The sequence below is a fragment of the Colias eurytheme genome, chromosome 3 (genome assembly GCF_061535395.1).
Source record: "Colias eurytheme isolate Ceu_HAF_F1 chromosome 3, ilColEury1 Martin Lab GWU primary, whole genome shotgun sequence".
NCBI classification, from domain to species: Eukaryota; Metazoa; Arthropoda; class Insecta; order Lepidoptera; family Pieridae; genus Colias; species Colias eurytheme.
This window is the reverse complement of record NC_142982.1, coordinates 9551657-9565103: the sequence shown is the minus strand read 5'-3', so window position 1 is coordinate 9565103 and position 13447 is coordinate 9551657. Positions and strand designations below refer to the sequence as shown.

Here is a 13447-nt window from a genome sequence, read left to right as displayed (position 1 = left end):
GTTGTTTTATTAATTCCTCTTATCATCATGATAATTCCATATTTATTCCCACTCAAAAGAAACAGGAAGTCTATGAGGCTTTATGTCATATTTTACAAGCTTTTTTACAAGTTCAAGTTCGAGTTGGCGCCATATACATATATCGACATAATTATTCATCGTTTATTTTACCAAAGATGATTGTAAATACTAACTACAACCATTTGGGAAGGTAGTCACAGTCCATCACATCACACCATTCAGATGAAGAACCACCGAGATATCCAGCTTGTTCATAGGTAGAGTCCGTTTATAGCCAATACCAAAAGGCGCAAAGCTAAACTAAACGGGAAAAGTAATGATCTACTCGTATATATCACTGCCTAATGATTATAAAATTTTATAGTAAAAATCTGTGAACTGTAATTTACTTAATTCGAATATCAACGAAAATTATATTTATTTTAATTTATTTTATTTATAATTATTAAAATCTTCCATTGTTAACGAACGTCAACGGAACGTCAATAAAAACATCGAGATATGTAGTATAGTGCCACAAACTTATCTGACCCGGTGACAGTGTCACTGATGTCGCTTTCTTTTATATAAACAAAATATTCCGTATGAAAAGTCTGTGAAAATGTGACATTTCAAAATGGCGGCACGTAGTTCCAGTTTTTGCCACCGGGTCAGATAAGTTTGTGGCACTGTACATACTATCTCCACAGTATTACAATATTATTTCCTACAGTAAGGAATCGCCTTTGATGTCGCGCGATGCCGCCGCCAGCGTAGGTACTTACGCTGCCACACGAAAATACGCTAGGGTTGCAACAAATGGGAAATAAAACAATTTTGATTATTAATATTATGATGAAATCATTTATTCATATGTACATTCAAAATAATTGCGATTATTAAATCTGATGTAATTATTTGTTCATAAATATATAATTACAGATATTGCACTGCTAAATATTATTTACGTGGACACTTTATTTTTGGATGTTCTTAATTGTATATTATACCATTTAACTAAGTAATGCATTCGCATTGGGATGTACAATCTGATTAGAAAATAATGAGGACAACATATACATAGCTTTGATTTTAATTCAACAGATACAATTAATACAATCTTTCTGAAATATTGTTTCCTTCTGGGATTTCAATGTAGATTTACATCCGTAAACCGAACAGTTTTTGCGCGTCATAATAGAATATGTAAGTACCTATGTATAATAAAATTATTACACAAAAAATACGACTGCGTCGTCCTTTCGCGATAGTTAATGCAAACTCAGCGTGATTGCATTAAGCGGCCCGCGTCGCCCGACCCCCCGCCAGTTCCCCTTCGTTTCTCTGCACAAGTACATTCGTCGCCATACTGTAGGATGGTAATACTGTGCTATCTCGATGAATAAAAACAGCTAATTGTGAATCGCTCGTGAATAAGTACAAAAACATTGATATTAAATTTTCATTATCTCGCGTTGAAATAAACGGAGAATCCTGAAAAATTCCGCGCAAGTCTGTTCTATCTGTACATCCATGGTACTAATATTATAAAGCTGAAGAGTGTGTTTGTTTGTTTGAACGCACTAATCTCAGAAATGGTCCTATTAGAAAAATTATTTCGGTGTTAGATAGCTCATTTATAAAGACCAACAGGAACGGAGCCACGCGGGAGAAGCTATAAAAAAAGTTTGGGTCTCGGTCTCACCCACTCTACAAATTACAATATATTATTAAATAATAATATTAAAAACAGATCAAGTGCTCTACAAAAGACAATCTGCGTTATTTCACGTGTCCATTGACCACGTTGTGACCTTGTAACCGAATAGTTTACTTCATTCATTATAGTCGTAATAGAACTATTGCATTGTTAACAATTTAGAGTTCTTACAGACGAACGGCAAGTTGTGAACGGCAGAGGCTTACTATTCGACGTATTGACTGGTGCCGCCGACGCGGACGCGTCGACGACTGCCGTTGATAGGTGGCGACCGCGACGGCTGAAGTAGCCTGTGCACTGTGCAGTGTGCCGTTCACAACTTGCCGTTCGTCTGTATGAACTCTTACATTATTTACATTTCTTCATTTGATACGCTTTACAAGTTCAAATGTAAAGTGCAGGCGATTTGAAGATTGAAGATGCTTTCATAATAATATTTCAACACTGACGAGTGTTCTTCGATGTGTTTATTCTGTAATGTGGCTTTGTACACATTTTATGATCGCTGTGGAAATCGGTAAACTTCCATACATGATTCTATTCTATCCGTCTTAAAGGTGTTTACTGCATATTTAAAAAAAATATTCAGAATACTCAAATTGTAAAATAATTTGAATGGGGAATTTTTGTAAATAATCTCACAGCGTTTTGTCACAGTTTTGTAGAGCATGAAAATAAAATTTAAACATCAAACTATTTTAATATTTTACATCAATAAAGTGGAACAGGAACTGAAGGGGAACTCTATTCTAGTACCGAAATAGGGGAATTTAGGAAAAAAATATTTTAATATTTAAACACTACTTCCAACGACGACTAAACGTAAACAACACAAAACAATCAACAAAAATTTATTAAATTTGTCTGTCTGTCTTTCAAAAATTCATAACCTTTCTTTGAAAAATTCATAACCGACGCGAACCAAGCCGCAAGCGTCAACTAGTCTACAATATCAAATGCAATGCATATTGTAATCAAACGCATATAAATATCCAATTACTCATATTATGCTAGCATTAGCCCTGAACTGATATTCAACATACATCTACGAACGTTGAGACCGCTGGCTGTCGCAACGCATCGGTAGGGGTACTTTCTCAGACCTTAGCGGTGACGGACAAGTGCGCTGCATTCAAAACTTCATAACAGACCTCATATTACGTTCCTAAGTTCTCACAAGTTTCAATAAAGATCTGCGATTAACGAAAAAAATGATGTATAAAATGCATTCGAAAATTCTCAGTGTTTGTGCTGTGGTGTTATGTTTATCGCAAATAACTGTTTCTGAAAAGGAAGAAATAGAAATACGTAAGTGTTTATTGATCTACATGTAAACATAACGAAAAACAAATAAGCTGAACTGTCCCTACTACTACTACTACTCTATTTATAAATTGATATTTATTATTTAAATATTAACTTTTTAATTATATTTGTGATCATCACATGTATAGGGTCTATTTACTTTTATCAACAAAAATTAGCTATTTTCATTGGAATTTTGTATATAAATAAATTCATACAACCTATTTTAACATCACAACAAGCCTCTAATCTAAATATTAGGTACGTATGCGCGATCATCAAATCTAATAATATTTTTAAATACTTACTTAAATAAAAATATTTTTTCAGTATCAAAATATGATAGTTAACCTTTGGTAACAAGTTACGAATGTGGGTCGTTGGTCGACTACCATTACATAAGTTGCATTCAAGAATAAAGTTTTGGCAAATAAGGTCATTTTGCAATTTTGAAACAGTCGTCATAAAATTATTAAATTATTATAATGTAACAAGATCAAAGCATATCATAAAAATATAATACATCTTTTGAAATGTTTTAATACAAATAAAAAGGGCACCCCTATGTACCTAGGTATGTACGATAAGAAACATCTCCACAGAAACAGATAATGATCGGTTTAGTTTAGATTTAATTAACAGTTGGATATTTTCTGTATAAATAAATAAAAATTATTATAATAAATACTCTATAAAATACCGGTAAAAGAGAGTAGTAGAGCAAAAACTATACCTACAAGATGCGGAATTATGCACTTTTAATTTTTACTAACGTCATTATTATAATTATTATATCGTTATAATCGTCCTTGCAAAACAAATAGTAACATTGTGTGTTAAAATTAACCAGGTACAAGCAAGGCATTGATGACTGTTTACAAACTTATGTTTACTTTTCGAACTTAGCATTGCGTTTACAATTGCTTCTAATGTATGTTTTGACTACAGCACTATTTGTGAATGATGAAATACGTAGATATTAATAAAACCTACCTTTTAAATGGAAATACCGCCAATAAAGAAGGGTTAACGTGGTTAACTCCATAACTTTGGAAGGGCGTATCTGGTTAGATCGTTTTTATACCTAGTAATAATATTTGATAGCAGAAAACTCAATATAAAATATTTGATCATAATCGGAAAATCAATTACTTATAAAATATTCTTAAAATATCATCAGAGAGTGCTGGAGCCTGGAACCGCACATTACTTATTTATTATTATTGTTCTATAACCAAAGAATTAACATAACATACCTACTTTATTGTATTTTATCTTCATAATAACATTCATATAGGTGTGTATTTACCCATAAAACCACAATTCACGATTCGTTTATCTTTATGTTCAAATCGATAGGTAATCTGAGTTTATTTACACATTTGTACCTATACATACATTGCATCAGTGGCTAGCAATAGATAGGCGACGAAGACGATTTTCCAGTAATTAGATTATTATTCTCAGAATCAATAAGCTTCTCTTCCTATATCAGTATATCCTATGGGGGTTACTCCCTTCTGGCTGCGTACATATACTACGTCACCTACGTTCTTAAAAATTAAAAATCTTGGAATTCGTTTAGGCAAAGTAGGCATTCGTATGCCAAGCTTAAGCTAATACATATTAATATCTCGAACAAGTAGCAAAAATTTCATTAGTGTATTAGCATAATATATGTTATAGTTATTAATTATATGCGGAAATCACTTTCTTTTAAGATCTAGGAAATTGGAAGAAGTAGGTAGTGGCTGACAAGTTTCTACAGATGCAACTTGATCGTTGATTGCTTACAAATGCATATAAGATTTCCTCATAATTAAACATAGGTATTCGCACTTCATTTAAAGTGCAACAAAACAAGTACGTACTACGTAGAAAGGTATGTATTAATTTTATACTAAGGTAGTGTTTAAAACTTATTCATCAAGTATTTATTTTTAAGCCTAGGTATAATATTTTCACTGAACTGTATTATTTTGTAAATATGTATAAAACATAATTTAAAAAATGAAATTTGCTACGAAAATGTGCATTGATAAAAATAATATGGTAAATAATTACCAAGTTATCATAACTACCTACTTCTTGAAATATGAAAAATAATGAAGCCTATTAAGTATTAACTACCACGCCTATACCTATAGCCTCTACCACAGGCCTCTACATACCTATAGGTACATAACATTCATAGTTCTCTAAACAGATAATATTTACTCAAGGAATTTTCGCACAAAAGTTTAATGCAATCATATATTTTGGTCAAGTTCAAGCTATGCATAACATTTGGGTATTTATTAGATTTTAATAATATAATTTATAATACATAATATTCGTTTTATAAACAATGGATTTTATTTGTAACTAGCGGTCCGCCCCGGCTTCACCCGTGGTACATATTTACGTTTTCTCTACATAAAAACCATCCTCGTACTTCAAGGAATATAATAAAAAAAGAATTATCGAAATCGGTTCAGCCGTTCTCGAGTTATGCGCTTACCAACACATTTTGCGATTCATTTTTATATATAAAGATTATTATGAGCTGAATATCGATCTTTCAAATAAATTAACCTAATCGCAACGTAATACATATTACGAAGTGTTTAATATTTCAAAATAATATTTTTTTACTAGATTAAAATTTTAGAAATATACTGTTCGTCTTATTTTACAGATTTGAAGCAAACTATTGTTTTCCATGTCTCAATTAATTTATTACACTATGTGAATATTCTTAGTAAATAACCTACGTACCTATTGATTAATCGTGCATTATAATTATTCATGGATACTTCATACTTGCGAGAATCTGTTTACATCACTATTACAAAATAAAATTAATCTCGAGAATTTTGTAAAAGGTGAAGGCGCTATATAAGTGTTGCAACACGCATTTTTTAACGAAAACCTATAAACATAAGAATATATAAGAGATAATGTTAATTACATTACTTGTTAATTACATTTACTTACCTACATAATATTTTGATTAGCACTGGAAGAATAATGGACTAGGTAATTTTTTACATCAAAATCAGATTTGTGAACTTTTGAGGCAAAAAATTAGACAACTAGATAAATATATCTCGAACCGAAAGATAATATTAGGTATAATAATTTTCAAATGAATGCAAAAAATGCAACAAAACCACATGAAGCAAACTTAATAAAATTATCTTATATTAATTATTATTTATATTAGATCCTATTTACATTTTATTTAATTCAAAAAATAAAATATAATTATTTATTTAAGATACTAGCTGATCGTCCCGGCTCTCGGTTCGGTCACATAGCTATCAGGTGGTGAAAGAATTAATCAAATCGGTCCAGCAGTTTCGGAATCTATAATCATTTCAAACAAACAAACACATAGTCAAATCAATCATTTTTATTATATTGCCAACCTAAATTTTTAATACGGTATGTTTATAGATGTTTATACAACATACAATATCTAGGTGCATCGAGGTGCTAGGATGAACAATGCTAAGTCGTTAAGCTGTTGACGCAACATATCCACTAGCTAGGTATCTTACGAAATGTTCCCAACATGGAATTCATAGCCTTGAGGCTAATATAATTAACTCTTTTTAATGGGGTTGTGAAATTTTTGAATAATAAACCAATATTTACATATAAAACTACTTATGGCCAATAAGTGTAAAGTACTCGGTGAGCAGTATGCATTTTAATTATGAACATTTAGTTAACAAACAACTTTTAAAAATATTTATATGTATTGTTGATATTAACTATAATTTATCATTGCATTTATTAGGATTGCCTTAGGTATAAAGCCAATTATTATCCAATAATTGATATTTAATATTTATTATTTTTTCAGAAAAAATTTTCTTATCATGTAAGAAATCCTCTGCAGACTTTGATGGGTGCATGAAGCGAGCGTTTAATAAACTAAGACCGTATTTCAAAAAAGGTAAGCCAATAAGATTGAATGAACAATATAATAATTTATTTTCCTTATGTATCGTGACATTTTAATCATATATAATAGGTAAAGTAATAAGGCTAACTTACCTACAAGTTATAGATGAGATCAAATTATGTCACCATAATAAAGAAGCTATCATTGATAATAATTATGGAATATTTTGCAGGAATCCCAGCAATGGGAATAGCTCCATTCGACCCCCACTTCGCGCCAGAAGTGAAACAAATACGTTCTGTGGGAGGAATGGGTTACACTCTTACCTTGAAAAATGTCTTTGAAAGAGGCTGGACTCAATCCACTGTTACTAAATATAAGTAAGTTTTTTAACATTGTTTGATATTTTCTCATTTTCATTGAAGGCGTCCAAATTAAATTCTTCGGGCTAATTTCATTGTGTATTGAGTAGGTAACGTATTTGAGTAAAAAATATTATTTAGAAATTGTATAAAAGCAAAATACCTTACAAACTATGTTCGCAAATTTTACTGTTTTCGAATATCTTTAGATTTCATTTTATAATGATATTTCAGGACCGATTGGGAAAACCAAAGAATAATTTACTCGCAATATTTCCCTGAGAAGTGGTTAGAAGGTGATTACGAATTTAAGGTAATATTTTGAAAAATATCCTGCTTCTGTATGAAAACCAATTTGTCTTTCTACCTATAAGACTCCATAATTCTTTCTCTATCCATTTTTGTTATTACTTACCTTACCTAGTGGCCTTACTCTATTATTAATCATAATCACAAACAAATAATATTACTATTCCAGGGTGACGCATTCGGTCTAGGCGTCCTCCGTATGGGTCGTTGGAACCTAACCCTCCGCGACTACTCGCAGACCACTCGAATCAAACGCAACGGCGACGGCGTCGACGTGCATGTAGAAATCGATCATATCGGCGATATGGACATACATATCGGCAATCTGTTGGAGGGCAGGAGCATTATGGGTAAATACAACTACACTAATAGAAACAAATACTAATATTATAAAGCTGAAAAGATGGCTCGTTTGGTTGGATATGCTAATCTAAAAAACTACTTGAACTATTTTCAATTCGAACCCTACTGGTAAAATTATTTTTGTGTCAGATAGTGCAATTTATCGAGGAAAACAAAATACTATATAAAAGATCACACTTTGACCAATAGGAGCGAAGCATAAATGAAAAATGTTGTTATACTCTGTCCATTATATTATTTGCTTTTTGACAGCTTCACGCCTATGTATAATTGTATTGTCTATGTTAAAATGTCATACAAATAATTATCGTACTTCATGGACAGGTCCCGCCCACTTAGTGAGGCCTACACAGAATTATTCAATGATGGGTCGATAGATTAAAATAATCGATAGAAATACTCTGTAAAATATATCCGATACAGAAAAACTCTTCTATTATGTCATATAATTTAAACGTAAAGACAACCAAATTGTAAGATAGAAACCAATAAATAATAAAATATTAGTTTAGTTTAGTTTTAACATACAATGCATAGATATGTGGTCTTATTATTACATATCTTATTAGTACGTTTACGTTGTAATTATTATTTACGTACCTGATTCGATTTATGATAATATTTTGAATTTATAATTGAAATGGTATCACAATCGATAATCTTTTGAACATCACTTCTGGTATCACCCGTCGAGCTGTCAAAAAGCAATTCTTAAATTATAAACAGACGTTCGAACTGGTGCGACCGGACCACCGTACACGTGCGGTGCGATCGACTCGCCACACGACCGCACCGCACCTAGGGTTGCCAGTATTTAAGATGCCAGGATTTAAGGGTTAACAGCATCAAAAATACGAGTTTTAGTTATTTTTTACGGGAGATACCTAATTAAAACAGCAATGTTAAATAGAGAAAATTTATTTTTGGCATTTATATTTGCTGTTGGAAGAAACAGCTTTTAATAGCTCTTCATTTTCTAAAGCGAATGTATAAAAATCTTTGCACGATAATTTAAAATTACATTTAATTAATTTGCAGCTTCGCCTTTACAGTTTCAATATTCAATTGGTTTCGGCTATCCATCCAGGCATTGCCGCACAAAGAAAATATTCTTTGTTTAAAAATTATGATTAAATTTACGATTTTTAAAAAAACATTTAAAATATTGGAATTTTCGCGGCCGACTGAGCTAAATAAATTCGTATAAAAAAATAGATACACTAGTGACTAGATAATTTATTACGTTGCTAATATATGAAGTGATTAAAGGCGCAAATTATCCCTTTTTGAAATTTTCGATATTGTCGATAGAGGCGAAATTATTGTAATTTTTACTGATTTTCGTTTTTATTTTTTATATTATATGCAGGCGTTAGTAGAAGCTCTGTTTAGTACCAAAAGAAACCTTGAACTGAGTTCTACATGTGACAAAAATACCACATTCTAGCCACGAAGTTATTACGAGATATAGATTTTCAAAGAATGTCAGGGTTGTCCCTAGTAAACAAAATTATATATATCATCTATCTATTACCAAGTTTTTGTTTATGTTTTAGTCGTTAGTTATAGTCGATATTTCAATATATTATTATATGTAGGTAAAAGGTTAATTTATTACAATCTTTATATTTAATAAATTAACTGAACAAAAAAAATATCTTAGATTTATAAGACAATTCAATAATATCAAATTAATCTCCTTTTTTTGTGAATATTTCGAGCATTGATCATAGTACCTAATCTCATTAAAAGTCAAACCGAATTCCTTGAAAATCTATTTCTCGTAATAAATTCGTGGTTAGAATGTTGTATTTTTTCACATGTAGACCTCAGTTCAAGGCTTCTTTTGGTACAAGTACAAGTACAAGTTACAACCATTGAAAAGAAGAAAACGAAGAGAAAAGAATGGGCAAAATTATATTTAAAAGACAGGGATTCATTCAGACATATGCAGTCATATCATAAATCTTTGTAGAGTTCTAAAATTTATATTATTAATCTTTTTTCAGTATTAGCCACGTCATCCGACGCCATCGCCATTGATAACGATCGACCGACGTCCGTTTTGTTTGGCGGTAGAACTATGACTAAAGCTGTAATAAGTATATAGTCTATGACTAATGCGCTGTCCGGTGCGATCGCCCGTCCACACGCGCGAATTTGGTACGGTCCGCACCAAGTTCGGATGAAAAAACCATCGAACCAACCGTACCGTCAATAATAATAATTATGTCCGGCGGACCACTGTACACACGATCGAATATGGTCCGGAGCGCACCAAGGTCACGGTGCGGTCCGTACCAAATTCGAACGTCTGTTTATAACTTAAAGTTAACTTAAAGTTAACTTAAAGTTATAAACAGTTAGAAAAAGTTTCTTTTTAGTAACTTAAAGTTAACTTAAAGTTATAAACAGACGTTCGAATTTGGTACGGACCGCACCGTGACCTTGGTGCGCTCCGGACCATATTCGATCGTGTGTACAGTGGTCCGCCGGACATAATTATTATTATTGACGGTACGGTTGGTTCGATGGTTTTTTCATCCGAACTTGGTGCGGACCGTACCAAATTCGCGCGTGTGGACGGGCGATCGCACCGGACAGCGCATTAGTCATAGACTATATACTTATTACAGCTTTAGTCATAGTTCTACCGCCAAACAAAACGGACGTCGGTCGATCGTTATCAATGGCGATGGCGTCGGATGACGTGGCTAATACTGAAAAAAGATTAATAATATAAATTTTAGAACTCTACAAAGATTTATGATATGACTGCATATGTCTGAATGAATCCCTGTCTTTTAAATATAATTTTGCCCATTCTTTTCTCTTCGTTTTCTTCTTTTCAATGGTTGTAACTTGTACTTGTACTTGTACCAAAAGAAGCCTTGAACTGAGGTCTACATGTGAAAAAATACAACATTCTAACCACGAATTTATTACGAGAAATAGATTTTCAAGGAATTCGGTTTGACTTTTAATGAGATTAGGTACTATGATCAATGCTCGAAATATTCACAAAAAAAGGAGATTAATTTGATATTATTGAATTGTCTTATAAATCTAAGATATTTTTTTTGTTCAGTTAATTTATTAAATATAAAGATTGTAATAAATTAACCTTTTACCTACATATAATAATATATTGAAATATCGACTATAACTAACGACTAAAACATAAACAAAAACTTGGTAATAGATAGATGATATATATAATTTTGTTTACTAGGGACAACCCTGACATTCTTTGAAAATCTATATCTCGTAATAACTTCGTGGCTAGAATGTGGTATTTTTGTCACATGTAGAACTCAGTTCAAGGTTTCTTTTGGTACTAAACAGAGCTTCTACTAACGCCTGCATATAATATAAAAAATAAAAACGAAAATCAGTAAAAATTACAATAATTTCGCCTCTATCGACAATATCGAAAATTTCAAAAAGGGATAATTTGCGCCTTTAATCACTTCATATATTAGCAACGTAATAAATTATCTAGTCACTAGTGTATCTATTTTTTTATACGAATTTATTTAGCTCAGTCGGCCGCGAAAATTCCAATATTTTAAATGTTTTTTTAAAAATCGTAAATTTAATCATAATTTTTAAACAAAGAATATTTTCTTTGTGCGGCAATGCCTGGATGGATAGCCGAAACCAATTGAATATTGAAACTGTAAAGGCGAAGCTGCAAATTAATTAAATGTAATTTTAAATTATCGTGCAAAGATTTTTATACATTCGCTTTAGAAAATGAAGAGCTATTAAAAGCTGTTTCTTCCAACAGCAAATATAAATGCCAAAAATAAATTTTCTCTATTTAACATTGCTGTTTTAATTAGGTATCTCCCGTAAAAAATAACTAAAACTCGTATTTTTGATGCTGTTAACCCTTAAATCCTGGCATCTTAAATACTGGCAACCCTAGGTGCGGTGCGGTCGTGTGGCGAGTCGATCGCACCGCACGTGTACGGTGGTCCGGTCGCACCAGTTCGAACGTCTGTTTATAATTTTATAGTGGACAGACTATAAGGCCGTGTACGCGGTCCGTGCGCTGTTTGGCTCAAATATGTGATTTTTCAAACCAGATTGTCCATCAACCACTTATCTTACAAACATATGAATTACTAATAATTTTAGAAAATTGTATTGTCTATGTAGTTAGTTAAGAGTTTTTTTCAATTAATACAGTAGTTGTGAATACCATCAAGATAACTGAGCCGATGATTACTTGATTTCACTTTTAGTGTCAATTTCGAAGCTAAAAATATCTGAAATTGCTGACAGATCTAACACACAATTATTTTTAACTAACTGCAAAGATCCTTATTAAAATAGTTAGTTAAAAGATTTTTTTTATTTTGGACTCCTAACTTACGAAATTAAAATCCGAACAATGTGAATTTTTTTTTAAATTATAGTCGACAAAATGATTATTTTAACTAAGATATTTGACTTTATTGAATATAATTTATACATATTTCAATAAAGGAATGTCTTACTTATAAGATAAAATTTAAAAAATCAAATAAGGTACCTCTATTATTTTTCTACAAATTTTTTTAAAGTACTATAAAACACTGCGCGCGACCCGATTAAAATCAGTCGGCAGCGAGCCTCACAGAACAAATATACTCTGCGAGCCTTTCCAGAGAGAGGACATGTTGCTCGGCGCTCTCCTGTAGACCTATGCTGTTCATAGTAAAAGGATAGCGCAAGCCGCGATCTATCGTAATAGATCGCGGAGATTTTGACTTGCGTTAAATTGAATATGCGCTCTTAAGATATTATTTTTGAGAGCAGAGTTGTGTGAGGCTGTTTGCCTTTATGTTTACGTCTATACCACTGAACCAATTGTGATGAAATATGTAACAATAATAAACTCGACAATGAAAAAGAATATGGGCAAATAGACGTGATGCCTGTGAAATTTTACTATGCCAACGTAGCAGCGGGCAAGCTAGTATATAATCGTCACTTTTCACCAACACTATATTTCAGAAAACGTATTGGACCGTATCATAAACGCATCATGGAAGCCGGGCTTCGCAGTAATAAGGCCACTTATCAACGACCTCGTGAGCACCGCCTTCACCGACATCTGGAGCAAATCCTTCCAACACTTCCCCGTTGAAGCCTTTATTAGAGACTGACCAATAGAAAACTAGACCATTAAGTGCCAGAAACCAATAGAAAATTTTAATAAAATGCGGGTTCGCTTCCAGAAATATCACTGTATAATCCAATTATACGTCGAGTAATAACTTTATAATTTAAACTAGTCCTAAGACCATTATTGTTAATTATTTTTAAGGTAAATAAAAGACATAAATATTACATATCTCAATATTATATTTATTAAAAAATATAACCTAACTATATATATGACTTTATATTTAAATTCAATCAACAAATAACTCGCTCGTTCGAAACTGGAATAATCAACCTCAGTCTTCCGACACAAGATACACCGACGGGTTCGACGGTCGCACC

The 13447-nt window shown here is 32.0% G+C and overlaps 1 protein-coding gene across 1 annotated transcript; it reads left to right on the top strand.

The window, feature by feature from the left end:
* Positions 1–2793: 2793 nt before the first annotated feature.
* Positions 2794–13447, top strand: Jhbp16 (Juvenile hormone binding protein 16). Its single transcript, XM_090120025.1, has 6 exons — positions 2794–3028; positions 6876–6968; positions 7150–7297; positions 7514–7592; positions 7758–7938; positions 12956–13447. Exons 1-6 carry the CDS (start codon positions 2932–2934, stop codon positions 13105–13107), a joined length of 750 nt encoding a protein of 249 aa, XP_089976151.1. The 5' UTR covers positions 2794–2931; the 3' UTR covers positions 13108–13447.

Excerpts from the sequence above, each read along its gene's own strand:
- Jhbp16 (XM_090120025.1), top strand. The coding sequence starts at position 2,932 with ATGATGTATAAAATGCATTCGAAAATTCTCAGTGTTTGTGCTGTGGTG. Across the intron at positions 3,029-6,875 it reads AAAGGAAGAAATAGAAATAC|AAAAAATTTTCTTATCATGT; the intron begins GTAAGTGTTTAT and ends TTATTTTTTCAG. Across the intron at positions 6,969-7,149 it reads AAGACCGTATTTCAAAAAAG|GAATCCCAGCAATGGGAATA; the intron begins GTAAGCCAATAA and ends AATATTTTGCAG.